We start from the raw sequence: 26,732 nt of genomic DNA, 5'->3' as shown, positions 1-26,732 counted from the left end.
TCATAGAAAGTAAATTAGCACTGTATCGAATGATAAAATGAAAAACTGAAAAGAATTTTTTTATTAAAAATTATGATTGATATTTCGTCACAAAACTCACCACTGCAACACAAATTAGTGACACGAAATGATATTACAACAAAAACATATTGGATTTGTATAATCTATTTATTAATTTTATTTAGTTTTGAGATTTATTGAAGTGCTTGACACTCAACCTATTTCTAACACGATTAATTATTCAATTAGTTATATTATGTTAACTCACGATTTAAAATAAGGACATGGTTAAATTATGTAATAATATAACTTATATTCATCAAAGAGTTGTTCTCTCAATAATGAGTGTTTGATTAAAATGTTAATAAATGGGCTGCCCAAATTAAACAGAAGCCCACTTAAATGGCCGCAAGTAAGTAAATAAAATAATAAATTAGTCATTCTCCTGTAATGAGTCATCACTTGCACACGTGTGAAACAATTATCCTTCTCACACTTTCTGACAGCGTGCAGGGGAGGGGGCTCGAATGTTAACTTGCAGTTGCAGGGCTCACTTCAGGTACACTCATCAGTTCTGTCCAGTTTCTTTAAACGCATCTAATAAACCAAAAGTAAACTATTATATATCTGTATTTTTCTTTTCTGGGTATTACTGGTTATTGAATTTAAGCTTACTATGCTTGCACTATGCAGACTTGACCGGGTTGACCGTTTGCTGAAGTTTACGAGTACTTATGTGAACTCGAGGCCGCTTGATCACTCTCAGGTTTCAAATATGCTTATTTCTTTTTGCTAATTGTTAATGGATGTATTGCTTATATGATACTTTATGAAGTTATATTACCTTATTTTGTGAAAAATGATACTATCATTTATATAGATTATTGAGTACCCTTTTCTAGTTTTTTGCTGTTTGGCCATGTTTGCTCTTTGATTTGTTGAAAGCTTGACAGAAAAGAGACTATTTGATTATATTTGCTCTTTTTTAGTACTTTAATTTCTAGAATCCTTTTTTTTTTTCAAAAATGACCAAAAAAAAAAATCTTTTCAGTTCTCCTAGATAATTGTTTTAATTTGTACAGTCTTATTACTATTGCTTGTAAGCATCTGAATTGGAGATTTAGAACCATTTGCTTGTTGTTCTGCTCTCATGACAGGGAGGCTGTTCTTATTATAGTTTAAGCCGTGACTGGAAAATGGGTGGAGCAAGAGATAATCAGGGAGCTGTGTACGGGGACAAGAAGCAGAAAATAATTAACCCTGTGTGGAGACCTGTGTCTACTCAAGCCAGTGTCAATGAAGGTCTTTGGTTTTATTCTTTCTTTTTTCGTCTTTATCAACATGACCTATGATACTGTTTGCTATCACAGATGGATCATTTGTTGGATTCTTTTGTTTGCTAATCCTTGTCTAATGGTCATAGAAATGCTACACGGTGCAGATGCAAACAAACTAGCTTGATTGTGGACCTTAAATGATAAAATACCTATAAGCTGGTGACACATTTCTTGATTCTTAAACTGGAAACGGTTTCTTTTTCCTCTCATATTTCATTCTTCCTTTGCTTGTCAGTCTTTTTTTTCTCCTCGCTTTTTGTCCGGAAAAACAGTTTTCAGATTTTCAGATATGACCTAAGTTCAAAGCATTGACTCTTAACTCATAATCGATAATTGCTATAAATACCCTGTCATTTTAATAGTTTCTGATTATCACTATACAATATTTATCTCCTTTGGCAACATTGGATGGTGTTCTGCTGATTGTGGATTGGCCTTTTATATTAATGTACACTGGTCACATTGTAGATATCATATTTTATTTCTAACAGTTGATTTTTTGTTTTAATTTTTTGTAGAGATTGAAACTGAATTTTGTATTTCACTCTCAAACAGAAATAATGCGATTTTTGTTGGTTTAGTAACATTTGATGTTGCTGATGGGACCTTTGATGTCAATTTTTAGAAAGCTTGGTAAAGGATGTTTCGGAAGATGGAAGTCAAATTCAAGAAATGCACTGCAGTATATCAAGCAATGTTTCAGATGCTCAACTGGGTGTGGAGGTTGCTGAAGCAGTGAATGAAGGAACTGACTTGACTCTGAGTTCTAGTGCCTCGCTGGATGACATCAAGGATGAAACTTTGGAAGGAGAGCCAGTGCCTTCAGCAGAAAGGCATTCACTTTCAGTTGAGGTATTACTTTAATTATTAGGTTTTGGAAAAAAGGGGCAAAAAAATTGGTCTGTCAGTAATAAGCCTCAAAATGAGACCCATTTGCTCAATGGCTGGATTTTCTCATTATTCCTCTTGAGTATAATTCAGTTGGCCCTTTCCCTGCTGTTATACTATTTTTGTTGGGCTTAACTGGCTTAGTACAGATGAACCAGATGCTTTTAGAGATCTTCTAGGAAACCATTTCCATGTATTTACTATTTATCTATAAGATGTTTTTACCAAGACATGCTTGCTTGGTTAAAATGGCTGCTGAATCTGCTAGATGTTGTCTTTGCTTAATTCAGCATGTCTTTAAACAATTAGCATAATAGAAAAGGTTATTGTGAAGACCATGTATAGGGTAATGTTAAAACCAAAGTTCATAGATTTGATCTCACTGTCTGTGCTTGATATGCAGGTCGGTGCTTCTGTAATTCGTTTTATTAAAGGAAAAGAGTAAGAAATTCTGCATCTAAACCTCTTTTAAGACTCAAATAACATGTAGGTTCCTTATTCCTTCAATCTTCCTCTTCCAGAGGATCTACGCAGAAAAAATTTGAAAAGGAGATGGGAGTTAAGATTATATTGCCATCATCCAAAAAGGAGGACTCTATCAGTAAGTTGTCTTGGTCTTTGATAATTAATTTAAATCTGGTTAATATGATGTTATTTAAACAATTTTTCACAATATATTACAACATTTTGAGTTTCAGGTATTCTAATTTGAAAAATTTTCACTCTGTTTCTAGGGAATCTGATTGTTATCTGTATGCTATTGTATTGTATTTTTTACTTTTGTTGCAGTCATTGAAGGCAATTCAACAGATAGTGTAGCTAAAGCTTCAGAAAAGATACAAGCTATAATTGCTGAGGTTAGTGACACATCTTTATGGTTTATTAAAATTGTAACGGTGTGGTGTATATTATTTGTTGCTGAAAAAACTCAAGTACTAGTTTACTGGTCAACCTTTTCTTTCGCACACTTTTTGTCAGTATTGAACTGGGCCATGCCTGTGAAAAATTATATAATGGAGAGGGATGGGTAGCTAGGGTCAGTAATGCCTTAGCTGTTGTTTATCATGCAAAAAAAAATAAAAATTATACTGGTAATAGAAGAATCCCGTTATTACTTTTGTCAGCTACTCAATTATTCCAAAGGTTCTCTGAACTTCTTGTTAGGAATTTTTTCCCATTGTTTAACATAAACTTATTAAGAACTATTTCATAATATATAGAGCCTGTGATTATTTTACTTATTTTGCTTTCCTATGTAAGTCCTACTTATTATTGTTTCTTCCTCTTTGATATCTTGCTATCAACGATATCTTAACACTTCTCTTGTATCACAGGCAGTCGAAAGTCCAAGTCTTGACTACTCTCACTTTGTATCTCTTCCATTGGCTGTACATCCGGAATTGGTTGACAAGCTTGTTAATTTTCAAAACACCATATTGGGAATTACTGATGTATGCCTAGATGAGAATGTGGGTAGCAAATCAAATGAAGATGCTTCTGACAGTGAAGAAAAGGAGCAACAGGTAGACCAAGAACATAAAGTTGCAGTTGAACTTAACATAGGTGACAACAGTGAACGTGTTAAAGTGGATAGAACAAGCATACCTATTGTTGGCTATGAAGCTAAAGCATCCAGGCCTTCTACTTCATCTGGTGAGAACCATTGTATTTTGTGATGCATTAATGCTTTAAATCTGCACAATCCTTTTTGTGGTATGTAGAATCTACAGTTAATCTGTGGAAGTGGATATAGATATTCATATATGCCCAAATAGAATGGTTATACTGAGAGAGTAATAAGGTAGAATTTTCAGTTTATTGGTAGCTTCTCTTTTCATTGAATCAAAGGCACACACGATGTGATTTGCAGGTGCAAATGTTGCATGTTTGTGATGGGATTTATTCACATATGTAAATATTGTCTTCCTTCAAATTCATTGAAGATCATTTGCATTAGTACTTGTCAATGACATCAGTTCTTTCTCTTTCTTCGACTGACAAAAAATCTCACTGTTTGTGATTTCAAACAGACTTGGGAATTGACAAATCCATATTTATTAAACCAAAAACATTTCACTTAACTGTATTGATGTTGAAGTTGTGGAACAAAGACCGAGTTAATGCAGCTACCAATGTCTTGAAGGTAAATTCTATTAAATTATATATTTATTAGTCAATAGTGGGATTCTTGATAGTCTAATTTCCTGTGTTTTCTCCAGAGTATTTCCTCAAAGGTGATGGATGCCTTGGACAACCGTCCTCTCTTTATAAGACTGAAGGGACTGGTAAGATTGTATTCCATTTTGGATGCAGCTTGTAGAATTTTTTAAGTGCTTAATGCTTATTGAGTATGAGGTGTTAGAGGTGCTATCTGACTGTATTAATCTATGAGTCCTTAATCTTCAAAGTTTCTAATCACTATGCATAATTTGCTTTGAGCATTTTAATGATGGCATGGGATTGTATGATCTTCTGTCAAGAGAGAGACTAGGATCAGTGTGTGGAACTGTCTTTTATCTACATTGTGCATCTTAGCTGCTTTCTTCAAGAGGGTTAAGGGAGGAAGCCACTTATGTTTCTTATAATGTTACTTGTTTATGATTGACCTTATGTGTTTTCAGGATTTAATGAGAGGTTCCAAGGATAAAGCTCGTATACTCTATGCGCCTGTGGAAGAAATTGGCGATGGTGATCGACTTCTCCATGCATGTCGTATCCTGATTGCCTTTGTTTCATCAATTTTTGCTCCACTGTGCACTTCACTTATAATTAAAATGAAACAATATTACATCATTTCATTAAATTTAATTGTTAATTTTATTCAATGGAATCTTTTGAAATTTCTTGAACCATCGTAGAAGTCATCATTGACGCATTTAACGAAGCTGGACTTGTGTTCCACAGAGATTATAACAAAAAGTTGAAGGTACAGTATATGACCTTCTAAAATACTCACTTTTGGCCTCCAATATGTTTATCTCGTGTTATTCTGGATTTTGGTATGTTATTATGTATTCTTAATTTTGAATTAATAATATTTTGATACTATATCTTTCTAGTTTCTACTACCTATTGAGTTGAGTTATTGCATAGAGGTTGATGAAAATATTTTCTGAATGATTGCATTCTAGCTTATCTGCATGAAGGACTATAGTTTATTATTCAGCCTTATCTGAATATTATATTGATTATATCTGAAATACAAAAATGTTGCTTCAATTTGCCTTCATTTTGTATGGGTACTGTGACCTAATCAATTTAAATTACGGTTTCTAAGAGTGATAATTAAACTTCTTTCTGTACCAAAACAGTAAGCCAGTTTTAATTATCCATATGCTGCGAGGGGATTATATTTTAAATTTATTTCTTACCATATTTAGTCCCCCAAAGTGGCTTCGCATTGCTTTTGGGTCTTTTCATTTTAATTGTTAGATTGCAGTTTGGTTTGAAGAAAATTATCGCTAACAGTTGGTTGTTTCCCAAATAGCAGCTGCATGCCACTCTGATGAATATAAGGCATAAGAAAAGGCAAGTTCCATTTTTCTCTCCTCTCCCCCACCCCCACTCTGCCCCTCCTTTTATTAGTTATTAACCATTTGGTTTCTCTTTATATCTGGTTGGGCTGATAAGTGATTCTTAACTGGATTTTGCAGGAGAAAAGGAACAAGAAGGGTTGATTACTTTGATGCACGAGACATTTTCAAGCAGTTCGGATCCAAGGAATGGGGAGAGTATCTCATTAAGGAAGCTCATCTTTCACAAAGATTTGTGTACGATGAAAGTGGTTTTTATCATTGTTGTGCTTCAATTCCTTTTCCTGAAAACATGCAAGTAGACTGACTCATTTAAGTTGAAGCTTCCCAGTGGGAATCAGTCAGTAGATACTCTCTTAGGGTAATGAAGCCGATGTATTTAAAATTTGAGTTTTAGCTTCTGAATTTATAAATCTTGTCCTTTGCACCTTAGATATTACTGAATAAAACGGGCTTCGAACTTGTTTAGAGAGAATAATATTTACCCTTGATGCTCATTATGAGTAATAAACAAGATGTGTTACTCATTCAAAAGTGAAATTTGTAATCAATGTGCACTCTTAATCAATTTGTTTCTTGAAATGTTCTTCCGTCAAGTGATTAAGGAGAAATAGTCTCTCTTAACATTAAATCAAGGAGGAAAGCAGTTCAATAAAATCACTTTTGTCGGAAAATGAGGACGCTTGGGTTGGCACTTTTAGACTTTCTTTACTCCTCTCTGTTATCTCTTCTGTTTTATCAATTACTCTTTTAAATAACCCATGTATCTTAATTTTACCTAATTAGAGTGAAGTGAGAAGTGATGCAAATACTTGCATCATCATGTTCCAGTTAATTAACCAAAAGCAAAGTGGGAAATAAAAAAAAAATCCACACCTTTTTCACTAAGTGAGCCCACCACAACTTAAGGAAAAGTTATTATCAGTCACCCTCAAAATGGAATTGCTATGATTTTGTTGTCCCTTGATAATTGAAGATATTGGACCCCAGCTATGACTTTTATAGTTTATTTATGTAGAAAATTTTGGACATGGTCAATGCACGAAGCAGGCAACAGAACATGGGCGGTAAAAAGAAATGAGAATTATCTGCTGCAGCATCCAAATCAGATAATAGTGTTGAATCATATCAACATTCCCAAGCAACATCATTGAAAAACTCTCTCTCTCTCTCTCTCTCTCTCTGAAGTAGCATCAAATGGAAATTCTTACCTAATTTTGGAGATTTTATCAATGTAAATAGAGGAGGCAAAATTAGGTATGAAATGCATAAAGAGTGCAAAGTGTTTAGACTAAAATTCTCATTCATCTCGGTAGATATTGCCATATCGGTCTATGTTGAGATGCTGGGACTAAAATTGGCATATGACAACCTCGAAAGACAAAAAATGAGAATCCAGCAGTGAAACTTTTGGCTAAGTGTCCAAATTTTATCGACCGTTTGAAGTATCAATTATAGCCAATTCACCTTTCATAGCCACCCACCTTTCGGCCTGTCCCAAAAGGACAATAGAATCACATAGTTGATATACAAAACCTCTTTACAAGGAAGAAAAATTCCAATAAAGAATTAAATCAAACAACCCATATTTTTAAAATCATTAATGATGATACAGTTCATCAAAACCACCTCTTTTGCAAAGTTTTGCTTAGTAAACCAACAGCCAAAATACAAAAAAGGTTCTTAAGATTCCTTGCTATCATCTCCATTTTAGCCGGCCACCTCCCTCATAATTCAAACCCAAAACACAAATAATTGTATCTTAATTCGTTAACCTCACTAATTTTGATCACCAAACAATCCTATCCACTCATTAGTCATTTTCAATCTGAAAGACCAATTTTGCTCGTGGTCGGTGCATATATGTGGCCCAAATTAAATGGAGCTAGTCATGATTTCCCGCACCTCCGTTTTTTATATCTGGTTAATTGCTCACACGACCCCATCACCCTTTTTTTCATTTCACCACTCTCTCTTTGGCTCACATGGAATTATAATTGATTTGCGTCTAGACATTTCCATTAAAGCACGTTATTGACAGCTAGGACTTCAGGGAGAAATTTTGATTGGACATGCATGTATGGATATACTTGACCTCTTTCCATAATTATTCTCCTTTGATGCCCATTACATGATCATGTAAACAGTATTATATTACAACAACAACATACATACAATTCTACAATAATAATACAGTATGAAACTTATGAACGTATTTAATAAGCACCTTATCTATCTAAATAACAATCTTATAAAATTCATGTCATGTTGTATAGGCTTTATGGTAGTATATATACATGTGACCTTGAAAAGGGTTTTGTGCTCGATCGAGATAAAACCTTATCTTCTTCTTCTTAAGAAAGACTCGAGAGAGTTTTTTTTTCCCTATTCTCTAGCTCTTTCTTGATCAACAATGGCTATTGCCTTCGGCCGCTTCGATGATTCTTTCAGCTTAGGCTCCTTCAAGGCCTATCTTGCTGAGTTTATCTCAACTTTGCTCTTTGTTTTCGCCGGCGTTGGCTCGGCCATTGCTTTCAGTAATCTTCCATCTTCATTTGCTCTTAAGCACATAATTAAAAAACTTTGTTGTAACATAAACCAACCCTAATTATGATAACTAATAGATGGCCATGCAAACACATTGACTGTGATTTGATTTTTTTTTTTTATATATTTTTGGTTTTTGACAGACAAGATGACAGCAGATGCAGCACTTGATCCATCAGGGCTAGTAGCCATCGCTATTTGCCATGGATTTGCTCTATTTGTCGCAGTTGCAATTGGTGCTAACATCTCAGGTGGCCACGTCAACCCAGCCGTCACCTTTGGATTGGCTCTTGGTGGCCAAATCACCATCCTCACTGGCATCTTCTACTGGATTGCCCAACTTCTTGGCTCTATTGTTGCCAGCTTCCTCCTCAAAGTTGTCACTGGAGGCTTGGTATGCTTCAAAATTTATTCCACGTTTATCTTTTTGGTTGCGTTATTCCTTTTAAAACAATGCACTATTTTATTGATTAGAGTAATATTCCCATTTATCGTAAAGTCACCGGATCCCATCAGAATTCCATCGTTAAGCGCGCAATGCTTGGGTGAGAGCCATACTAAAAATGGGCGATGTCTTCATATTGACAGAACCAGAATTTAACTTGAATGGGATCATTACGGCGAAATAACAAATTTAGATCGGTCGTATCATAAAAATTAAAACTTGCCGAGGCAAAACGCAAAGGGTCACAACTTTTTCTTTCGGTCCCCCAACGTTTTTCTTCTGTTCCCATGATTCTTTTTAAAATAATGCTACTTTATTAAGGCAATTAAAGGAACCATAATCTTGAAAGGGTGATGACATAAGAGTAAATAAACTTGAGGGGGGGCAAAACGTAAACTATTATAACTTGGTTTTTGTTACGTGGATTATACAGGCAGTTCCTACCCACAATGTTGCTGCTGGAGTTGGAGCCATTGAAGGAGTTGTGATGGAGATCATCATCACATTTGGTTTGGTCTACACGGTCTATGCCACGGCAGCTGACCCCAAGAAGGGATCATTGGGCACCATTGCACCCATTGCCATCGGTTTCATTGTCGGTGCCAACATCCTGGCCGCCGGCCCATTCTCCGGTGGTTCCATGAACCCGGCCCGTTCCTTCGGGCCTGCCGTTGCCAGCGGCAACTTTCAGGACAACTGGATCTACTGGGTTGGCCCTCTCATTGGCGGTGGCCTTGCCGGGCTCATCTATGGCAATGTGTTCATGCACTCTGAACATGCACCCCTATCTAATGACTATTAATTAATTAGTTAAACTTTGTTTAAAAGTTTAGTTAAATCATTTGATCACCTGCTTTTGGCTCTTTCTTTTTTGTAATAAAAGAAGGAAAAGCAGCTTTGGCTCTTTCTTCTTTTCTTCTTTAGTTTCTTGGTATCCTTCTTTTTAAATCATTTCTTTTGGAGGTTGTAAAAAGTCTTTGTTGTGGTGGTCCATTGCGGCTTTTCTGACGATAATGGATGGATTGGGAGACATGCTTGAATGACACTCTTTAGTCTTTATCTTCTTGTCTATATATGGTTTGCTTTTTCTGAGGATTTTTATTTTATTTTGTTTTGGAGAGGATATCATATTTAACAAAATAAGTTCGACGGATATTCTTCCATACATTTTTTTCATGTGGTGGGGTGTATGAAAAAATGATAGATTAGATTATTATAAAATTTTCTACGGGTTTAACGTAATGGGGCTTCGTCAGATAAAATGAGGGGGTCAAACATAAATATTACCATTATTGAAAAATAGAAAATCCAATGTTAATGGATTGGTTTATATTATAGATTTATGGTTTAAATCCAATCAATTATTTTTTTTATTTACTTTTAAAAAATGCTACGTGTCACCTATATATTTAATTTGCTAAAAAAAAGAACCTTAACTTTCTAAAAATAAGAAAACCTAATTTTGTATTGTAATTACTATTAAAATTGAGAAACATATCTGCGAGATGGCAAATAAGTAATTTTATGCATTATAAAACTCATAATTAAATAGATTAAGTAACCCGCAAGAGTTGGGACTAAAATTGAAACTTAAAGTTGGATTCACTATTTTTTTTATTCTTTTACAATTACAATTGTAATGATTATAATTCCATGTAATTGTAAAAAAAAATCTATTTATTAAAATCACACGGAATTCAACATGATAGATAATGCATCATTTATCAAGAAATGTGATAGATGTTATATCATCTGCATTCTTTATACATAAATAACAACATGTCGTTAGTAATTATAACATAAACAACCAGTCATCTAATATATGTGCCGGTGCATACTACTTACGCAGGTCGATTACATGAATGAATCAGACGAATGACGATCTGTCATTTATACATTTTTTAAGAAACAATATGTCGTTCTCTACCAAAACTATAAACTACAAATCATCTATTATGAATATCTAAAAATACCATTTATATAGTAATGGTTTTTTTTTTTTTGTTTTTTCAAAAGCCACCAATGATACAAAGAGAAAGAGAAAGATTATTATAGTTTATTTTCTTTTTAAATAGATTTAAAAAAAACTATGGTGGGGGTGTATGGATAAATGATAAATTAAAATATTTTAAAATTTTCGATACTATATATTTAGAACTAAATAAGTGATTATGTAAAAGCAGTTTGTCACAATTTAACATAAAATATGCATACGATATAAGTAAAGTATTCTCATCCAATCAAATGAAATGAATTAATGAAGGGAAGCTATTATTATGCGATTTAATGATCTGCATTTTTATTTTAAACATAAAAAGACATCATACCCAATGACGCATCGATTAACTAGTAGCCTCCAGATCTTGAAAAAAATATAAGGGTGAAGAATCTTGAAGCCCAAAGAATTGAAAGCAGACAAATGGGCCGAAGGCCCACTTCTACAAGACTGGGGCTTCAAATCCCGTTTTTGTAGAAAAAGTTTAAAATAAGAGTAATGATACAACCACAAACTCTTGTACAAACTTATTTTGTACAAACTGATGTGATATTAATTCATTGGTTGAATTAAAATATAAATTAATAAAAACAAATTATGTGGGCCAAGTGATATTTAATTCAACCAATGAATTAATGCCACATCAGTTTGTACAAAATAAGTTTGTACAAGAGTTTGTGGCTGTATCATTACTCTTAAAATAAATGAAATTTCTCAACTCAAAATCAGGACATTTTTCACTTCTCTTTTCTTGTCTCTGGATTGTTAAAATGAAATCTATCATTATTTTTTCTTTCCTTTTTATTATCATGATGAGATCGCGCCGTTGTGGAAAATAACCCAAAGATAGAAGCAACAAGCGTAAAAATTGTGATGATTTCTTTTTTTTTTTTCTCAGGACATAATTTTGATGACTTAACAGTTCTATTTATGTTTTATTTTCCAACAAAAATACAGTCATGAACATAATAAGTGAGCTAGTTGAAATAAATGGATAAATTTCGAGGACAAGGTAGACTTTGAGGTAGCTGCTGAGGATTTTAGAATTTCCAAATACAAGCACAAGGTAGACTTTGTTGTAAAAGACAATAAATAAATATTAATTTTACCTATCGGCCTTAATAATGGTACATTTAAATGAGTAGAAAATTCCATTAATTTGAAACATAAGATGACCCTTTCATCCTTTGAAATAAGAATTAAGAGTAGTGATATTTATTAAACTTCTCTATTTATCTTATTCTCAGCAGCCCTCACTTTTTAAGTAGCTCATCTATTTTTTAAATTACTCTTATTAAAAATTAAAAAATGATGTAAAGTTTTTTTTCATCCCTCTCTCATGCTCTCTCTCTCTCAATTTCTTAGATTATCAAATTATGAAAATGAAAGTACGTTGATTAAAAAAAAAAAGCCTGTAATATTCTAGTAGATAAAGAGGTTTATATCAAACTTGCAAATGAATCAATTTGATATTGTTGGATACGAACCATTTAAAACAAAAAAAAAAGAAAGTAAAAATGGAACGATATGTACAAATATAAAACAAAGGAAACAAAAAAGAATTAAAAAAAAAATCACCCTCTACTATTTGAAGTGATTTAAGTTGTTATTGAAATCGATTATTTTTTTTTAATTTTTTTCTTTGTTGACATGGAAATATAATGGGTTTATTTGATTTATTTATCACACAAATTCAAAGCAATAAAATTAATAACAACAAAACTCACAATTTATTATGAAATTTAATGAAACCCAACAACAAAAACTCACTGTATACCGTAATCGGCGATGTGTTGATAAACATAATAAACATAAAATGGTGGTAGTGATCTTAATGGTGAATTTGGTTGGTGAAAATATATAGGGGACAGGAGGATTGATGGTGATTCTTGTGAGAGAAAGAAAATAAAATAGAATTAACTTTTTCTATTTTTTTAAAGTGACTTTAGAAATAAATAATGTGAAGTGAAATTGGAGGCTACTGAGATAAATAGAGGAAACATGTGTCATTACTCAAGAATTAATGATCATTTGCTTAATTTTATGAAGAAAATATGTTGATAAACTAATTATATAAGTTGAATATTTCCAAACAGAAAAAAAAAAAAAGACCATAAAAAATATATAATTAGTTACTTACAAGAAACAAGTTGTCGAAAACAAAACAGGAATCAGCAAAACTTCAAAAAAATACAACGGTTGCTGACTTGCTGGCGGGAGATAAACCCTAGGCGGCAACTGCAAACAGCCAGCACCAGCTCGCCAATTCAATATTATTTTTTACTCTCTCTCTCTCTCTCTGTGCCTCGATGACTACGCTTTACTCATTATCTGGTTCTGTACTAATCAGTATTATTTATACTTTCAACAACTCATCCTCAGATCTTCTTCTTTTACTCTTTCCATTCCCTTTGCCCCATTCATGGTTTCCCATTTGTCTCTCCGCCTGCCCCTCCTCCACACGTAAGCTCTCCCTCCCAGTCTATATATATATATATACATATTGCGTTATTGGATGTGGGTTTGTTAAGATTTTAGTTTTTTATTTCTGCAATATTTGATTTTAAGGTCCCACAGTGGGCACTTTGTTAATGTTAGATGTATCAGTGATTGTCATTCTTGATTAGATTCTTTTTTTTTTCTTTTTTGTGGGATATATTATAATTTAGAGCAAAAACTTATGTGGGTTTGCTTTTTTATTTCTTTTAATTTATAGTTTTTCAGTTTTTCATCTACATATCATTCCATTGTTTTTGTAAGAACAAGTGAGCTCGTGGGTCTCAAGTCCATTATTTTTTTCGTTTTGAAAATAAGGTTTTCAATGAGGATCTTTAAAGATACAAACGTCATATTTGGTTGTGGGTGCCAGTTACTTTAATATAGAAGAGATTTGGGGTTCAAACGCCGCTCAATGGCTTTTGTTGTATATAATGTTTGGTCAAATAAAGAAAATCTCTTACTAAGTAGACTTGACTTTATTTTACATTCATACGAACATGATTGATAAGCAATATTCACTAAAGCTGATCATCCTAATGTTTTATCTTTATTACTCTTTTCTATTCGACTGTTCCATTTTTCTTAGAATTCCAGATTTGTGAAGCTTGTGATTTAATTGCTGTCCTTGTTTTTCTTACAGTCAATCTTTTGGATCAGAAATCAGACGCAATATAAATACAAATGTACTCAACTCATCTGGGTTTAATGCAAAGGAACAAGACAAATATCTCTTTTCAAAGAATAAGTCTTCATTTAAATTTTTGTTTAAATATTATACCACTTCTAGTCATGTATCGTTGAAGGCGTTCTCATCTACAACTACTTCTGCTTCTGACCAAGCCAGTAATGAAAGTGATTCTCCTATAACTGAAGCTGAAGGTGATGAAATGGAATTTAATCGGGTGAATTGTCTTGTATGGGTACTGCATGAATCCGCCGGGAGCTTTTCCCATGCAATTGAGTCACTTGAATTGCCTGGAAGCGGTGCAGAGCTTGCAATGGCTTGGAATGGGAAGGATGTCCATGAATGGCATAGACGTATAGCTTATAGAGTATGCACATACCATGTTGCAACACTAACACTGTTTTTGTAACTTGCAAAAGAAGAGTCCAAATAATTGTGTCTATTTTATATAGAAGAGTCTTGATATCATCTGGTTGGTGATCCATACTCATTTTGGTAATCTAAACATTTACATGTTTCTGTGCATACCTCCCGTAATTTGTTTTGAACAACCATTACAGTGTTCTCTAAGTTGAGTCGAGGTGGAGCATTCTTTATCAATTATTAGAAGACATGAGAAAATGGAACAAGAATCATTGACTCGTATGGCTCTTCAGGTAGCGGTTTATGCTTTATTAAAAATGGCAATTGAAGTGGAGAATTTGCTCTCTCAAGATCGTCACAACATTCATGCTCCAGTTAAAGAGATGTGAGTGCTCAAGAACTGGAGAAAAATTGAATTAATTATTATTTTTTGTTGATATTTCATTTTTATGGAATATTATTTCGATGAGCAGCTTCATGGAGTTAATATAAATTGAGAATATAAGTCTGCCTTAACATTTGACTATAATGTCTTAGTATTTTTGTGCAGTTATCATTTAAATGCTGACTATTAGTAACTATTTTTCCTATTTGTTTGCTTCAGCTTGTTCCCTAAGATGATGGCGGCAGGAGAGTTCATTGAAAATCAATTGAGCATGAGGCATTCGGAATTGTTACAATGGTTTAGAATTGTGGAATTACCTCGTATTGCAGGATTTTTCAGTTCTTTATTAAAGAAGTGGTCTATAGAATACGCAGGAAGGTTTGCTCAAAAACTTCAGCCTTTAGCATAAACTTTTTGGTCTATCAGATGATAACCTCCTTTCCAATCAATAACATATCTTTACATCTGCTGATGATATTCCAATATTTGTGCCTGTGCATGTGAGTTCATGTTTTTTCAGATTCTATTTATTTATTATTCAACAATCAGGAATTTAAGCTAAACAGAAAAACATTCAGTGGTGTTGCAGGGATAATAGTAGCGATCAGCTGCTGTGTTGCAATAGGGAAACTGGGTCCTGGGCGTATTTCCTGTCCCATGTTTAAAATGTCAATTGAGGATGCATCAATAGAGCTAATGAATATTTCGTATAGTTTCGTATCCGTGGACAAGCTGCATCAATTAGCGACCGAGGCAGGATTTGAACCAGACTTTCTCTCTCATTTTGGCAAAAAGGTCCTGCCCTGCAATAACGTTGAGGAGCTAGAATTTTGGATTGGGTTGGCTCAAAAGAAACTCTTGGTCGCATTCCACAGAGAGAGTGTACTTTTAGAGACCAAAACTTTGCATGAAAAGGTTGGTTCTATTTTTCACTCATGTCACTGCTTTTAAGGACTTTGCTAAGTGTTCAATTTGGTCCATGTCTTTCATTCAATTGGAATTGCCTTCCCTCATACTCACTTGTCAAACAGGATGTTATGGATATGAATTTGTATATTCTATATTTGATCATTTGACTTGAACTTTAAATTGTGACAGGTTCAAGCGGATAGTTTGGTTACTTTAGGACTTTTTGCATATTTGGGAAGAAAGACTAGAAAATTCTTGTCAAGTAAGGGCATAAATGATCTTGATGAGATGCTCAAGGATTTCCTCAGGTAAAATAATTTATAAGTTTGTTGGATTCTAGATATTTTGGTATATCTCTAAAACTAAGGAGCATGAAGATCAAAAAATGCTTTGCCTACAGCTATTTGGAGTGTGGCAGTCTTTTCATTTACCCAGAGTTTTCTTCAATATCAATGTATCAACTCTTCATGGAGGTAAGCTTCCACCAATTTTATTGGAACTGCAAAGTGTAAATTATTTGAATGTGTTAAAAATTCATTTTTACAGGTAGTAACTGATGAAATCGGGTGGCTTGACTTTTATGCCGCATTTCCTTCCTTCTGCAATCAAGAGAGAAGGTCCAAACATCATGCTATTCAAGCAGAGAAAGAAATTATTCTATCAAACGTTTTTACTGTTTGCTATGATGTGTTCTCTGGGTTTGCTCACTTCACTCGTTCTGCCCAACAGCCCTTGGAGGCTGAATTGCTGGCTTTCTTGCTCCGGAGGTAGCCAAAAATATCTTGTTCACTTTGAAGCTTTACGTGTTCTAAATTTTGCATTCCAGTGGCCCCATTATTTTCTAAGATATGGTGCTGTCTCTCTCTCTCTCTCTCTCTTTTTTTTCCCAGCCAAAGCCTGCTAACTGTTTGCCTAGATGACTACTGGGCTGCTTATGATATATCAAGGTATGTTGGTGCCTGGAGTGATGTTTTGTCTAATTGTTCAATGACTGAAGATGGGTAGTGATTGCCTTTCTGTTGATGTTCTCTAGTAGCGGACTGCTAAAGAATTCAGAAACAGGGTCTTCTGATCGCATACCATCTTTAGGAACTAAAAGCACAAGCAGGTTCTCTGCAGCTCTTGAAGCAAAAGAAAAGCCAACTGAGTTGGTGACGCGGGGAAATACAAACAATAAACCTCAACATCCATTTAATTTGAGAAAGGTACGGCTAACTGGTAATGATAGTTCATGTCAGGTTGGTATATATTACTTTTGCTAACCCAAGCATCCATGTGGAGGTGTGTTTTCGAGCCAACATAAATTAGATGTTTCTTGTGGAGCTAGAAATAATTTTAATTGAAAATGGGGACAATCAACGGATGCCGTGAGATATAAGAATGAGGGAAGAATTAGAAAAACATGTACCATGGTCAGTTGTATTGGGATGATAAAGAAATTTGGCATACAAGGATGTCTTCTTGAATCACTGCATTGTGAGAGATAGGCAAACCAATTTGTGTTGGTCTTGTGTTTCCCTCATGCTCAGATTTGTAATGGCAGGACAGCAGCTCAGCAGGGGGAGATGCAATAACCTTTGTGGAGGGGACCAACGCTGCCAAATCAAATGCCCAGCAAGAAGGTTTAATTAAGAAATACAGCATCAAATTGATGTCTACTAGCATGGTAAAGACTCTGTTTCCTTGCTTACAGTCATCTGATTTTTTTTTTTTTGAAAGTTCATAGATTCAATGATCAGTTTTGCAATCCGAATTGTTTAATAGGATGTATGGATGGGGACCCAATTGCTCTTTATAGATATCATGACGTGTCTGGAATTACTTCTAAGGCAGTTGGAAGGTCACAAGATTACAGAGAGGGAAAGAAGGAAGATAAAAAGAACCGTAAATGATATCACTACACTCATCCCAATCACAATTCTAATGCTACTTCCTGTAAGTGCTTGTTTTATTTTCTCTTTATCATAATCACCGTAGTTAATCACCAACGACAAAGACAAAAGGAGCTAAACAAACATTTTTCCCTTTGTTTTGCCCTAATGAATTGCAAAGTGAACTAATATCTGACCGTTCATGTAAGAATTTTTCACAATCAAGCTGCCTTTGCTGGGAATGTATCATGTCTTAGTATATTTATAAAAGGCTCAACATTGTCAAATTTGATGATATGTATAAACGGAGATGTGTGTTAGGAAGCTTTACAAGAGACTCGTACTCATACCTATTTGCCTCATTCTGCAGAATCATCATCTCGCTAGTTATCACATCTCTTTTTTGCCTTGAAATAATTAAAGGATCCATTGAGGCACAAAGAGCAAGGATAATTTGTCCCCAAGGAAATGATGTTAAATTAACTAAATTTTTTATTCTATTTTAGTTTTTCCTTATTTTTTCTTTCCCTTTAAAGATAATAATCCTCGTATGTCATAAGAGCTGTCATTGGTCCCTGTTTTCCTTTTCCTTTCTAATTTTCTGGCTAAGTTGCAATTGACCACAATGGCAGTGAAAGTATTGCAATCATTAACAAGGAACTGCAGCCTTCAGTGAATTTAAAACCCGAATTAAGGCCCTACTTTTCATTTGGCTGTGACTTCTTTCAATGATAGACACAAAGCTAGATTATTAAATTGTGATAGATTGCATGTCTAGAAGCTCACTTTTATTGTTGCATCATCTTGTTGTCTCATTTACTTGAACCTTTTTAAAAAAATATATATATATTTGTGCCTCACCTCAAAGGCACATTTTGTGTTCTTCTTTTCAATCCTTAAATATGTGACAGCTTCTATTATGAGGTTATATTAAGAAGCAGAGTTTATCACAGCATCAAGAAAACAATTATTGAAGATCTGACTGCATCTTCTCTCCTTTTTCATGACTAGGTATCTGCCGTAGGCCATGCTGCAATACTAGCAGCTATCAAGAGGTATATGCCATCTATGGTGAGTCTTGTTCTCTTCCAATTATGGAACTCTCTTTGGCTCTCTTTCTATCCTCCTAATTCTGTTTCCACTGTCTGTTATTAGATCCCTTCTCCATATTCTACAGAGCGGCTGGATGTTGTGAAACAACTAGAGAGAACTAAGAAGATGGAAGTTAAGTCATGGGGCAACCTGGAAGATCCACCTACAATGCCATGAGTCATGGTTTGTACAAAATCCTGTTGCCTAATAAATTTCGTGCAATTGCTGCTTATTCTTTGCAATTTGCACGGAATTATTATAAGTTCCCGCTTTCAAAATATTGTAAATATGTGGATGCATGCATAAATGCCGGGAAATGGAAATGCAACTTGTATATACAGTTTGTTAAATCCATTTGAAGATGCTCCAAGCTATTCAAATTCGATAGTGCTGTAGTAGATTATTATAAGTTCTTGCCTGTAATAAGATGAACATACTTCAATGATCTTTTTCTCTGTCCAAGATTCATCGGCAGAAAAAACCTTAGGACTACAAACTGAGAGATTGCTATTGACCGAAGCCTTATAATTTGATGGAGGAGTTTCTATATAGAGAGATAAATTCTCAACTTCACAAGGGAATGGGGGGCAAAGTTTCTCCGAACCCCTCCAATCTAAATGAAATCTTGATAATTCACAAAAAAATCATCAGAGGGGACAAATTGTTGAGAACAATAAAAAATTTATTAACAGTGGTTAAATGTTAATAATCAATTATAAGGGATTTGTAGACAAACTTTGCCAGACTTGAGATAGATGCTTGAGATCTTCAATTCGATTGGATTGTGCAAGAAGTTTATTCACTTTAAGGTACCAGAAAGTGTCCACAACAAGATAAGCTGATTTTTCAACATCAAGCGGACATATTGATAGCCTAAACTTTTGAAGCGACCAATCAACATATCTTACAAATTCCTCCATACATTTCCGAAACATCTTTTCTTTGTCCATGTATGAACAATTAATATTTAGGATCCAAAGCTGTTCCTATGAAGTCGGTTATGTCAAAATCCAAGATTGCGTATGATTTCTGCACTAAATTCCATCTCTTCGATAGTGTACAGGTTTCAGCTACCTCTTTAGTGCGCATGCGGGACATAATCATGATGTCGTGAATAATATTAGTAGGCAACTCCGAGATTCGATCCGCACCATCAGTTTTCTCATCCATCCATATTCTTCTTCAAATCCGTAACATATTATAAATTATCATCAAATTTAAGGCACACAATGGAGTATAAAACATATGCCTCTGATCATACAATTTCCCGTTAATGTGAAAGAATGCTAAAACAAACAAAGAAAAACAGATATTGCTAGAAAATTTAAAAAAAAAAGGGTTCAAATTTTGCACTTTACTCTAATTAGAATTTTCTGGATGCAAACTCAATTTCTGATTCATTCCAAGGCTTGTAAAATAAATAAAAGATACAGAGGATGATAAAAGAAAGTAAACAGAACCTTTCCGTAAAAGCCTTTTATGGTCAGAGCATGCACTGAGGACTGAATAGAAAATTTCTTTGAAAATTCCGAGAGATGTATATATAGGTTAAGGTAGTGTTTACTTGCTGGAGTGGGAGTGTGGAGTGTGGATTCCTCCCACTCCAGTGTTTACTTACCTTAAAAAAAAGAGAATAGGAGTGGGAATCCGTGAGTCCCACTCAATTTTAGAGTGGAGAGTGGGATTCTCACTCCCATGGGGGGAGGTGGGAGTGGGAATCCACTCCCCCCTCTTCTCATTTTATTCTTATAATTAAAATTAAAATAAATAAATAATATTTAATAAAATAAATAATATCATATTTATTAAAAATAATAATTATATCATATTTATTTTATTAAATTTAATAAAATAAAATAAATAAATATTATATTTAAATTAATAATATTAAACATTAATTTTAATAAATATTAATTATTTATTTAATTAATAATAATAAATATTTTATTCTAAAAAAATATTAATTTTGTACTATATTATCAATAATAATATTTCATTTGTGTTGCTATTATTAATAATTTTTATTCACATAATTTAAATTAAAATTAATAAAAAATTATGATTTACATAATTAAGAATATTAGTAATTATTATTAATTTATAAATATAATAAAATATTTATTTTATTTTCCAAATATATTTTTTATTAATTTTTTAATTACAAATTATAATTCTGTACATAAGGATAAAATTGTAATTTAAAATAATTTACCCTCAATCCAAAACAAAGTAAATAAATAATTGGGATTCTAATTGACAATTTATATTTTTATTTAGTCTAAGTAAACACCCTATTTTCACTCCCATTCCACACTCCTAATCTAAAAATTCATATTTTTCAAGATTCCCACTTCAATTCAAAAAGTTAACGCAACATAAATGGAGTTTAATTTTGGGAAGTGAATCTTCCAAGTGAAGGGTGAAAAGTTCCTTCTTTTTTCGATTCGGACAAAGATTCTGTTTGACAGCAAAAGACAAAAGTGAGTACACTTTGTGTAATGAAAAAGGTGACGTGTTAATTCCCGCTCACAAGTTTATTTAATTAATTTAATATTTGTAGTACCAACTATTGGGCCTGGCCATAGGAAATCGAGGCAAAGCCCATTTCGAAGACCGGTGAAGGATCAACGTTTGTAATTATATGTTATATGTGAATTAATCTTTCAATGTATAAATGAAATTGGATAATTATTGAAACTCTATAATAATTTTGATTCTTTTTGGGAATAATTTTAAGAAGTCTTAAGAATGGAAAATTCCTTGTTACGAAAACAATAAAGGGGTTCGTTACTATTTTTGTTTGAATTTCGTAAAATCATAATATATTTTGTTAAGATTTTGGTAAGAAACAAAAATAATAAGGTGGTTCATTACTATTTTGTTTGAAGTTTGCAAAATTATAATATATTATATACATGTGGCTAAGTTACAAAATATTGTATCTTACATCAACCTAAAAATTATGGTTAATAACTAAAAAGTATTTGACAACTAAACTAAGAGTTTGTTTAAGCAACTGCACTGCCGCATTTGCTTTGTTTAGAACAATTCTTATATTGATGTATGTTACATTATTATGTAACTTAGTAAAACCTACTTTATACATATTTTAGTATTAATAATTTTACGGATCTGAACATTTGTGTTAAACTTAAATCCTAATGTTATAGATCATTTATTTATTATATAATGAACATAAATTACTATTCTACCAATAAATAAATAAACACCACATCATTTGATAATTTTCCTAACCGTATCCTTTTTACTAAATCACTTCATTTTTACACATACCATGCTTAAATTACGTAATATATACACACACACACCCTGAGTGACTATAAACTATGAAGCTTTTTTTTAATTTAAATGATTATTAAAATAATAAAGCAAAATGATGACTAATAATAATTTTCTATAAAATAAAAGAAAAATGCTAACGTGCGCAAGGGCAGAACTAACCAAACACTCGAACCGAGGCCAGAAATGACACGTCGGTGAGTCATCCAGCAAGTCATCTCCTCATTAGGCGGCTACATGTCTTTGATTCCCCGAAACTGGCTGTACTGTTTCTTTCTTCTCGGCATTTATCAGTAACCCACAATTTCTCTCGCTCGAATTTCTTTTCAATCAATTTAAGAGAAGAAATCCCCTTTCAATTAATACTGAAGAAATCCCCTTTCAATTAATACTCAATCCATCGAATTTGCTCTATAACCAATCGGTTGAAGAAAGTTGTATCAATTCATCAAAGCGCTGTCGTTTTGGTTCTGTTTGGGATAATAATTATTGAATCTGTCATACTGATTAATTCCCTTGACGATAAAGAGTGAAAAAAGGGGGAATTCAAGCTTTATTTTGATTGATTTGAAGTCAAGTGGGATTCCCAGATTCAGGCTTTTTTTTTTTTTTGTTCTTTTATTGTGGGTTTGATTGAATTGGGGCTAATTGGATTTTGTTATCTGGATTGAAGTGGGTTTGATCAATAGTTTAGCCAAGCGGGTTTCCAAATCCAGGTCAGTTGTCAAGTGGGTTTGTGAAATTGGGGTTTTTTAAAAAATGGATTCGAGTCGAAGAGCTGTGGAGTCGTATTGGAGATCGAGGATGATCGATGGTGCCACGTCTGATGAAGACAAGGTGACGCCTGTGTATAAATTGGAAGAAATTTGTGAGCTTTTGAGATCATCTCATGTGAGTATCGTCAAGGAGGTCTCTGATTTTATCTTGAAGCGGCTCGAGCACAAGAGCCCCGTTGTCAAGCAGAAGGTATATATTTTATGTTGTATTTTAATGTGAATTCAAATAAGATTGAAGAAATATTCAAGTTGTTAAATGCATTGAATTTTTTGGTGAATTAAAGTTATAATTATTGTGAATTCTCTGTTTGGTTGATAAACCTTTTTTTTCAAGTGGCTGGAAACATGAAAGTTTGTGCAAATGTGAAGTGTATGCTTATGCTTCACTAGATGTGTCAACTAATTGAACTTTGTGTCATCCCCAATTTCTTTAAATATTGCCATCCATTATCATTAATGAGTTCTTTTGGAGTGATAGACTGGTAGTTTCCAATTGCATGTTTATTTATCTTTGTTGGCTTGGATTGGAGATTTATATTTTTGGAAGTGGGAAGATCTTCTAATAGGTATCCATATTTACCAACATATTTGCAGGCACTGAGACTGATAAAATATTCAGTGGGGAAGTCTGGTACCGATTTCAGGAGGGAAATGCAAAGACATTCAGCAGTTGTGCGTCAGTTGTTTCATTACAAGGGGCAGTTGGATCCATTAAAGGGGGATGCACTGAACAAGGCTGTGCGGGACATGGCTCATGAAGCTATATCTGCTATCTTTTCTGAGGAAAATAAGCCAGCACCTGTAGAAGACCTTAGTCTTAACAAACGAATACAAGGATTCGGGAATACAAACTTTGAAATGCCATCAGAAGACAAGAAATCATTTCTTAGTGAGGTGGTTGGCCTGGGCAGTGCATCTATCAAGCAGGGACTCAGTAGTTTTGCTCAAGGCAATTCAATGAGAAAGAATGAAAATGGAAGTTATAGAAGTCCAAATCTTCGAAGGTCGTTGACAATAGAGAATGATTATTCAGATAGATATGAGCCGGTTGAATTACGCAATGAAACTCAGGGTGGTTATGATATTTCAAAAAATGTGGCAGGTGGATCTTGGAACCAGGATTCAAGGGTTTTAAAAGAAGACAGGTTAAATGGGGACTCTAGTGCAAGTTATACTGGGAGTAAGACACGTGAAGAAAAGTTGTTGGAGACCATTGTGACATATGGTGGTGTACGTCTCCAACCAACTCGAGATGCCATTCAGGTTTTCCTTGTCGAGGCTGCTAAGTTGGATGCATTGGCTATGAGTCGGGCCCTTGAAGCAAAACTTCAATCTCCATTGTGGCAGGCATGCACTTTCCTCTGACTCATTGGTGTTATGATATGAACCACCGGCTCATCCCAGCTCACTAAATAAATTCATGCACCCACTGACACTTTCTCTAATTTTTTTTTTAAAAAATAAAAAAGCTAATGTTTCTATCTACAAGTTCTTAGATTTTTCTGGCACCTTTTTTTCAGGTTCGAATGAAAGCTATCTGTGTCCTTGAGTCAATTTTAAGGAAAAAGGATGACGAAAAATTCTCAATTATTTTGTCTTACTTTTGTGAGAATAATGATGTCGTTGTTAAATGTCAGAGTCTCTCAATCTCTCTGAGGGAAAAGGGCTAACAAGGTATGTGTTTTTTTTCTTTTTACCGATGAATTTAGTTTGATGTCCTGTTTTTAGTAACAGAAAGGGATTTCAGGCTTAAAAAAAGATTAAGAAAGGGGTCTTCTGGTATAGAACCAGAACAAGGGCGGAGGGTGCTGTTTTCCATTAGCTGGAATATCCTGGTTGTAGGGTATATAAACCAATAGAGGGGTGGATGGCTGAGTAGTTTCTCAAATCCTGAGAAGGTTTGTGGCCTGGGAATAGATAAGCAGATGTATATCAATGTCTTAGTGTGTGTGTGTGGGTGGGTGGGTGGGTGTGTATTATAAGCTACTGAGGTTATCATTTGAGCACATTTTATTTTTCAGTCATCATAATTATTGGTCTCTGCTGAACAGGTTTTGAGCCTTCTTGGTGAAGAGCAGGCAGGAGGCTTGGTAAGTGGCTCAGAGAGGTCAGTTAAAGCTGAGACAACTACTGTTGTTCAGATGCCTGACTTAATAGACACTGCTGATCCAGAAGATCACAGTGAAACAAATAATTACGCAACGAATCCAAGTGATCAAAACATAAGTAATCTGTCAACATCCTCAACCCCTCTAATTGATGATTTATTCACAGACAGTCTGGGCACTGGTGCCAACAACAGTGAACAAAAAAATGCTGATGACCCCTTTGCAGATGTCTTGTTTCACACCAGTGAGGGTAAAGAGCATGTTGAAGATCTCTTTTCTGGGATGACTGTTGACAGTAAGCCAGTGGCAAGTGGAAATCTTCTGGCAGCAGATAAAAGTGGATCTGAACCATTTGATGATATTTTTGGGTCACACACTGAAATTCTGCCAAAGCAAGAAAACCAGAAAAACAATTTTAATGATTTAATGGCCGGTTTTTCCATTAATGAAGACCAGTTGAAGCCAGAAGGTTCCTCTGCTGGGGTGCCATCTGAAAGTATCTTTTCGGATTCAAGCAGTAACCCTAGCCAGCAGCTGTCTAGTGATGCTTTGAGCAGCCTACTTGGTTCTCAATCAGCAGGGATGAATGCCAACCCATTTCCATTCGGTACTATGCCATATAATATTCCAGCTGGCATGACATTAAATCCATCTATTGCATCTCAGCCAATGAATTATAGTGCCATGGGGAATTTATTTGCCCAGCAACAATTCCTTGCTGCAATGTCTAACCTTCAACATATTGGTAACCTGAATGTTCATAATTCTGGTGCCGCCAATTTGGTTGGAGGAAATGGAGGCTCACCACTTCCAGATATATTCCAACCAAACTTTCCAACTCAAGCTTCCATGCCTGCCCTGAACAATTCAAAGAAAGAGGACACAAGAGCATTCGATTTTATCTCAGTAAGTTTGCGTCCTGGCTGCTAATCTAATTCTTATTTTTTGAAGGTTACTTTTACAGTTGCATGGGATTGAACATGTACCCTTGTGCCTGGAAAGTGAAACCTTTTTTAAAAAAAAAATTAAAAGCTTCTTAATTAAAGTTTTTGCTTTATATCATACTTATGGTGCATTTCTATATTACCTTTCATTACTTGCATCTATATTGTGGACATTTGTACCTGGAGGGAGTTACAGCACTAACACTTGTAATGTAATTTTTTGCTAAACTTTTCTTGTTACAATTTTCTTGTCCTGTGACGACTGTCTCCATGGTTTTGACATATTTTCTTGTGAAAATGAACCCAGTTTGAAGAAGTTAACATCCTCTAGTTATTTCTTTTGATTTGAGATGATAATTCTTGATCATGTTGTGCATCTGTCTATCATGTAGGACCATCTTGCATCAGCTCGTGATTCGAAGAGGGTTGCTTAAATTTTGGTGTTTATTCTTGCTGAGGCTTTATTTATACGAGGCAAGTAGGTCGAGAGCAAGATGTTAGTCTTAGTACTGAGATGGTTATCTCTTTTCATCACACAAATGGAAGGGAGGTGTGGTTGAAGAGTAGAGTGAAACAGCTCATTGGTTCATAGCATTGTTGGTATATGACATGGAGGACAAGAAATGGCCATGCAGTTAGCTTTTTATATTCTTTTTTTTTTTTTTCTAATTTGTACACTTTGCCAGTTATCCTGTTGGTTCCTTTACGATGAATTTGTCAAGTCTTTTCTATTGTTAATTCCCGTGACTGCATAAAATGCACACCATGAGAAATGCTTCTTTGTTGGACAGTAGTCAATAATAGTCAATATATTGTCGTTTTAGTTAACATTCGACAGAAGTGGAGTAATATAATCTTGTGAAATAGTGTTTTTTTTTTTTAAAGTCATGTGAGGCATACTTAGTTGATATATCTATCTGGGAAGAAGGTGATGTTAATGTCCTTTTCCCTAACCATTGAGGTCTTTGTTATTATGTATGCCGAGAGAATTACTGACATCAATATCACTGGAAATACGGGGCGCTCCAAGAACAGTTAGATTTTTCAGAGGCCT

General features: G+C 34.2%; 4 protein-coding genes across 8 annotated transcripts; all 4 read left to right on the top strand.

Annotated features, from left to right (window-relative positions):
• Positions 1-473: 473 nt before the first annotated feature.
• On the top strand, positions 474-6,326 carry LOC18036916. Of its 3 annotated transcripts, none has more exons than XM_006426857.2 (14): positions 474-559; positions 694-766; positions 1,158-1,302; positions 1,963-2,189; positions 2,629-2,666; positions 2,747-2,826; positions 3,015-3,082; positions 3,560-3,878; positions 4,256-4,368; positions 4,445-4,510; positions 4,847-4,937; positions 5,084-5,151; positions 5,716-5,753; positions 5,879-6,326. In XM_006426857.2, the coding sequence occupies exons 1-14, from the start codon at positions 528-530 to the stop codon at positions 6,063-6,065; spliced, it is 1,545 nt and encodes a 514-aa protein (XP_006426920.1). In that variant the 5' UTR covers positions 474-527; the 3' UTR covers positions 6,066-6,326. The 3 variants fall into 3 exon arrangements, with proteins under 3 accessions (XP_006426920.1, XP_024036669.1, XP_006426919.1); XM_024180901.1 differs by lacking the exon at positions 474-559 and adding an exon at positions 572-611 and having other exon boundaries at positions 1,178-1,302; XM_006426856.2 differs by lacking the exon at positions 474-559 and adding an exon at positions 572-611.
• Positions 6,327-8,038: 1,712 nt separating this feature from the next.
• Positions 8,039-9,809, top strand: LOC18036918 (aquaporin TIP2-1). Its single transcript, XM_006426855.2, has 3 exons — positions 8,039-8,295; positions 8,449-8,699; positions 9,184-9,809. The coding sequence occupies exons 1-3, from the start codon at positions 8,172-8,174 to the stop codon at positions 9,550-9,552; spliced, it is 744 nt and encodes a 247-aa protein (XP_006426918.1). The 5' UTR covers positions 8,039-8,171; the 3' UTR covers positions 9,553-9,809.
• A 3,062-nt stretch (positions 9,810-12,871) lies between these two features.
• On the top strand, positions 12,872-19,083 carry LOC18036223. 3 transcript variants are annotated; one of them, XM_006426853.2, is made up of 14 exons: positions 12,876-13,209; positions 13,886-14,297; positions 14,587-14,678; positions 14,898-15,056; positions 15,257-15,593; positions 15,777-15,895; positions 15,988-16,060; positions 16,134-16,354; positions 16,478-16,534; positions 16,621-16,792; positions 17,131-17,253; positions 17,352-17,522; positions 18,470-18,529; positions 18,614-19,083. In XM_006426853.2, exons 1-14 carry the CDS (start codon positions 13,169-13,171, stop codon positions 18,725-18,727), a joined length of 2,151 nt encoding a protein of 716 aa, XP_006426916.1. In that variant the 5' UTR covers positions 12,876-13,168; the 3' UTR covers positions 18,728-19,083. The 3 variants fall into 3 exon arrangements, with proteins under 3 accessions (XP_024036508.1, XP_006426916.1, XP_024036509.1); XM_024180741.1 differs by lacking the exon at positions 12,876-13,209 and having other exon boundaries at positions 14,211-14,297; positions 14,491-14,678; XM_024180740.1 differs by lacking the exons at positions 18,470-18,529; positions 18,614-19,083 and having other exon boundaries at positions 12,872-13,209; positions 17,136-17,253; positions 17,352-17,442.
• Positions 19,084-22,016: 2,933 nt separating this feature from the next.
• Positions 22,017-26,508, top strand: LOC18037257 (VHS domain-containing protein At3g16270). Its single transcript, XM_024180749.1, has 5 exons — positions 22,017-22,816; positions 23,221-23,973; positions 24,147-24,290; positions 24,669-25,640; positions 26,071-26,508. Exons 1-5 carry the CDS (start codon positions 22,610-22,612, stop codon positions 26,110-26,112), a joined length of 2,118 nt encoding a protein of 705 aa, XP_024036517.1. The 5' UTR covers positions 22,017-22,609; the 3' UTR covers positions 26,113-26,508.
• Positions 26,509-26,732: the final 224 nt, after the last annotated feature.

This window comes from Citrus clementina, unplaced genomic scaffold (assembly GCF_000493195.1).
Source record: "Citrus clementina cultivar Clemenules unplaced genomic scaffold, Citrus_clementina_v1.0 scaffold_7, whole genome shotgun sequence".
In the NCBI taxonomy this organism is placed as follows: domain Eukaryota; kingdom Viridiplantae; phylum Streptophyta; class Magnoliopsida; order Sapindales; family Rutaceae; genus Citrus; species Citrus x clementina.
This window is presented reverse-complemented; position numbering and strand designations above follow the sequence as displayed.

Coding starts and splice junctions, on each gene's coding strand:
- LOC18036916 (XM_006426857.2), top strand. CDS start 528: ATGTTAACTTGCAGTTGCAGGGCTCACTTCAG. Junction 3,083..3,559: donor TACAAGCTATAATTGCTGAG/GTTAGTGACACA, acceptor CTTGTATCACAG/GCAGTCGAAAGTCCAAGTCT. Junction 4,369..4,444: donor CAGCTACCAATGTCTTGAAG/GTAAATTCTATT, acceptor TGTTTTCTCCAG/AGTATTTCCTCAAAGGTGAT.
- LOC18036918 (XM_006426855.2), top strand. CDS start 8,172: ATGGCTATTGCCTTCGGCCGCTTCGATGATTCTTTCAGCTTAGGCTCC. Junction 8,296..8,448: donor TGGCTCGGCCATTGCTTTCA/GTAATCTTCCAT, acceptor GGTTTTTGACAG/ACAAGATGACAGCAGATGCA. Junction 8,700..9,183: donor AAGTTGTCACTGGAGGCTTG/GTATGCTTCAAA, acceptor TGGATTATACAG/GCAGTTCCTACCCACAATGT.
- LOC18036223 (XM_006426853.2), top strand. CDS start 13,169: ATGGTTTCCCATTTGTCTCTCCGCCTGCCCCTCCTCCACAC. Junction 16,793..17,130: donor ATCCATTTAATTTGAGAAAG/GTACGGCTAACT, acceptor TTGTAATGGCAG/GACAGCAGCTCAGCAGGGGG. Junction 18,530..18,613: donor AGAGGTATATGCCATCTATG/GTGAGTCTTGTT, acceptor GTCTGTTATTAG/ATCCCTTCTCCATATTCTAC.
- LOC18037257 (XM_024180749.1), top strand. CDS start 22,610: ATGGATTCGAGTCGAAGAGCTGTGGAGTCGTATTGGAGATCGAGGATG. Junction 24,291..24,668: donor CAATCTCTCTGAGGGAAAAG/GGCTAACAAGGT, acceptor TTATTGGTCTCT/GCTGAACAGGTTTTGAGCCT. Junction 25,641..26,070: donor GAGCATTCGATTTTATCTCA/GTAAGTTTGCGT, acceptor TCTATCATGTAG/GACCATCTTGCATCAGCTCG.